Consider the following 1,747-nt stretch of genomic DNA (forward strand, 5'->3'; position numbering starts at 1 on the left):
TGTGAAACGTATGAAGCAGGTGAGTAGTCGGCTAGCTGCGTGCAAGGCGAGATGCCGAGAAGGCGCTGTGCGATGCAGCGTGAAGGGTGAGATGCTGATGCCGCTTAAAGCCGGCCGTTGTGTAGGAGCTGAGTACAAGGAGCTGCATGAGAACCATCCAAGTGAATCGGTGGTGCGTCTAGATGCATGTGCATGTGTGGCCGGGTCTATTGGATCCTGGAGTGATTCTAGGAATAGAGCAAGTCAATAGTTAGTGCGTTGAGTGCATGGGTTAGTGGAATTAGTGGCCGGTGTGGCACCAGACCATGTGTATGCGTGAGTACTACTTAAGACATTGTAACCAGTGAGTTTATTGGACAATAAGAAGAACAAAGAGAAAAGCTGGCTGTGAGAGGCAGCCGGCACCAAAAATCCTTGTGTCTCCATTGTTTTTGAGAAGTAGCAGTGAGAGAGATTGGAGAAGAAGATGGGGCTGCGAAATGCAGCCCCAACAGAAACATAGCCCGCGAGAGTCACGGGGACGATTATACAGGGTCAAGCGAGGCGTTTTATTCAATTTCTTCTGGTATCGTGTTATTGGAGAGACCGAGTCTAGTTAATATCAATATAGTATTTTCTTAAAGGTGATTTTATTTATCCAGCCGTTGTTTTATTTACTCCCTCAATCCCTCTAGCTAGTTAGGAGTAGGATCGTGCATGAATCCTTGCACGGTACGAATGCATGTATGTGGGGAACGAGGGTCTATACGTACTGCGAGTGAGCAAATCGCAGTTAGTATGGTTTCTGTCCAACAAAATTGCCGCGTGGGTCGTAGCTGCAGATGATGAACACACCGCGGTTGTTGTTGCAGACCACGCGAGCGCAGCCGATCGTCGTCGAGGCGCGCCACACAATCTGTGTGTAGTGCCCGCACTGCTTTCCCGCGCTGCAGGTGTTGGACCCATAGTCGTAGTCCTGCTTCTCGCTGAACCACGAGTTCACAGCGTCCGCCGCCGTCCAATCCTTTCCGGCACTTCCCCAGAAAATGTTCTCCCCATACGGCCCGCCAGAGTGTTGGAGCCTGCAGTCGCCGATCCTCTGGTTGGCGTAGCTCTGGGCGTACGCTTGCAACGTTGTGCTCCAGCTCACCCCGGCAACGCCGACGGCGGCGCGGACTCTGTTGTGCGCTGAAACATAGTCCTGAGGCAAATTCTGCGCCTGGGAAGGATTCATCATGGCTGCTGCCGTGGCTAGGGCAAGCAAAATGGCTAGCTTGGGCGCCTCCATTGGGTGTATACCTATCTGTATGAGATTTCCGTATGCCAGTAGTAGCTAGCTACGAGTGTGTAGGATGCAGCTAGCTTTGCAATTGTACATATAGCTTGTGAGTGCACTGGTGTTTTTATAGTGGATTTTGTTACAGAAATTTCTACAATTTGCTCCGAAAATCTTGCGCCATGGCAAAGGCGTGCCGAATTTTCTCTCAAGGACAAAGAATTCCACGGACAGGACATGGATAATAACAAAGAGGCAAGTCAACTTCCAGAAAGATAACATATACCCGTGTGTTAGTGGCTCACACGTTAATGTAACGTACACATGGATTTGAATGCCGCGCCCGAATTTTTCAAATGTCTCACGTTAATGTAACGCGTGTACGCAGGACTCCAGTAGGAGCGTGCACATGCTTGGACTATTCTATGGGTTACCTGCAAAATAGTTGAGACCGAGCAACTCGATGCTGTTATGTTCACGACTTCACGTCAC

General features: G+C 49.9%; 1 protein-coding gene across 1 annotated transcript; it reads right to left on the minus strand.

Annotated features, from left to right (window-relative positions):
• Window positions 1-573: 573 nt before the first annotated feature.
• LOC127311441 (pathogenesis-related protein 1) lies at window positions 574-1,353 on the minus strand. The gene has a single exon (XM_051341870.2). The coding sequence runs from the start codon at window positions 1,265-1,267 to the stop codon at window positions 773-775; it is 495 nt and encodes a 164-aa protein (XP_051197830.1). The 5' UTR covers window positions 1,268-1,353; the 3' UTR covers window positions 574-772.
• Between the last annotated feature and the right edge of the window lie 394 nt (window positions 1,354-1,747).

Source organism: Lolium perenne, chromosome 7 (assembly GCF_019359855.2).
Source record: "Lolium perenne isolate Kyuss_39 chromosome 7, Kyuss_2.0, whole genome shotgun sequence".
Classification (NCBI taxonomy): domain Eukaryota; kingdom Viridiplantae; phylum Streptophyta; class Magnoliopsida; order Poales; family Poaceae; genus Lolium; species Lolium perenne.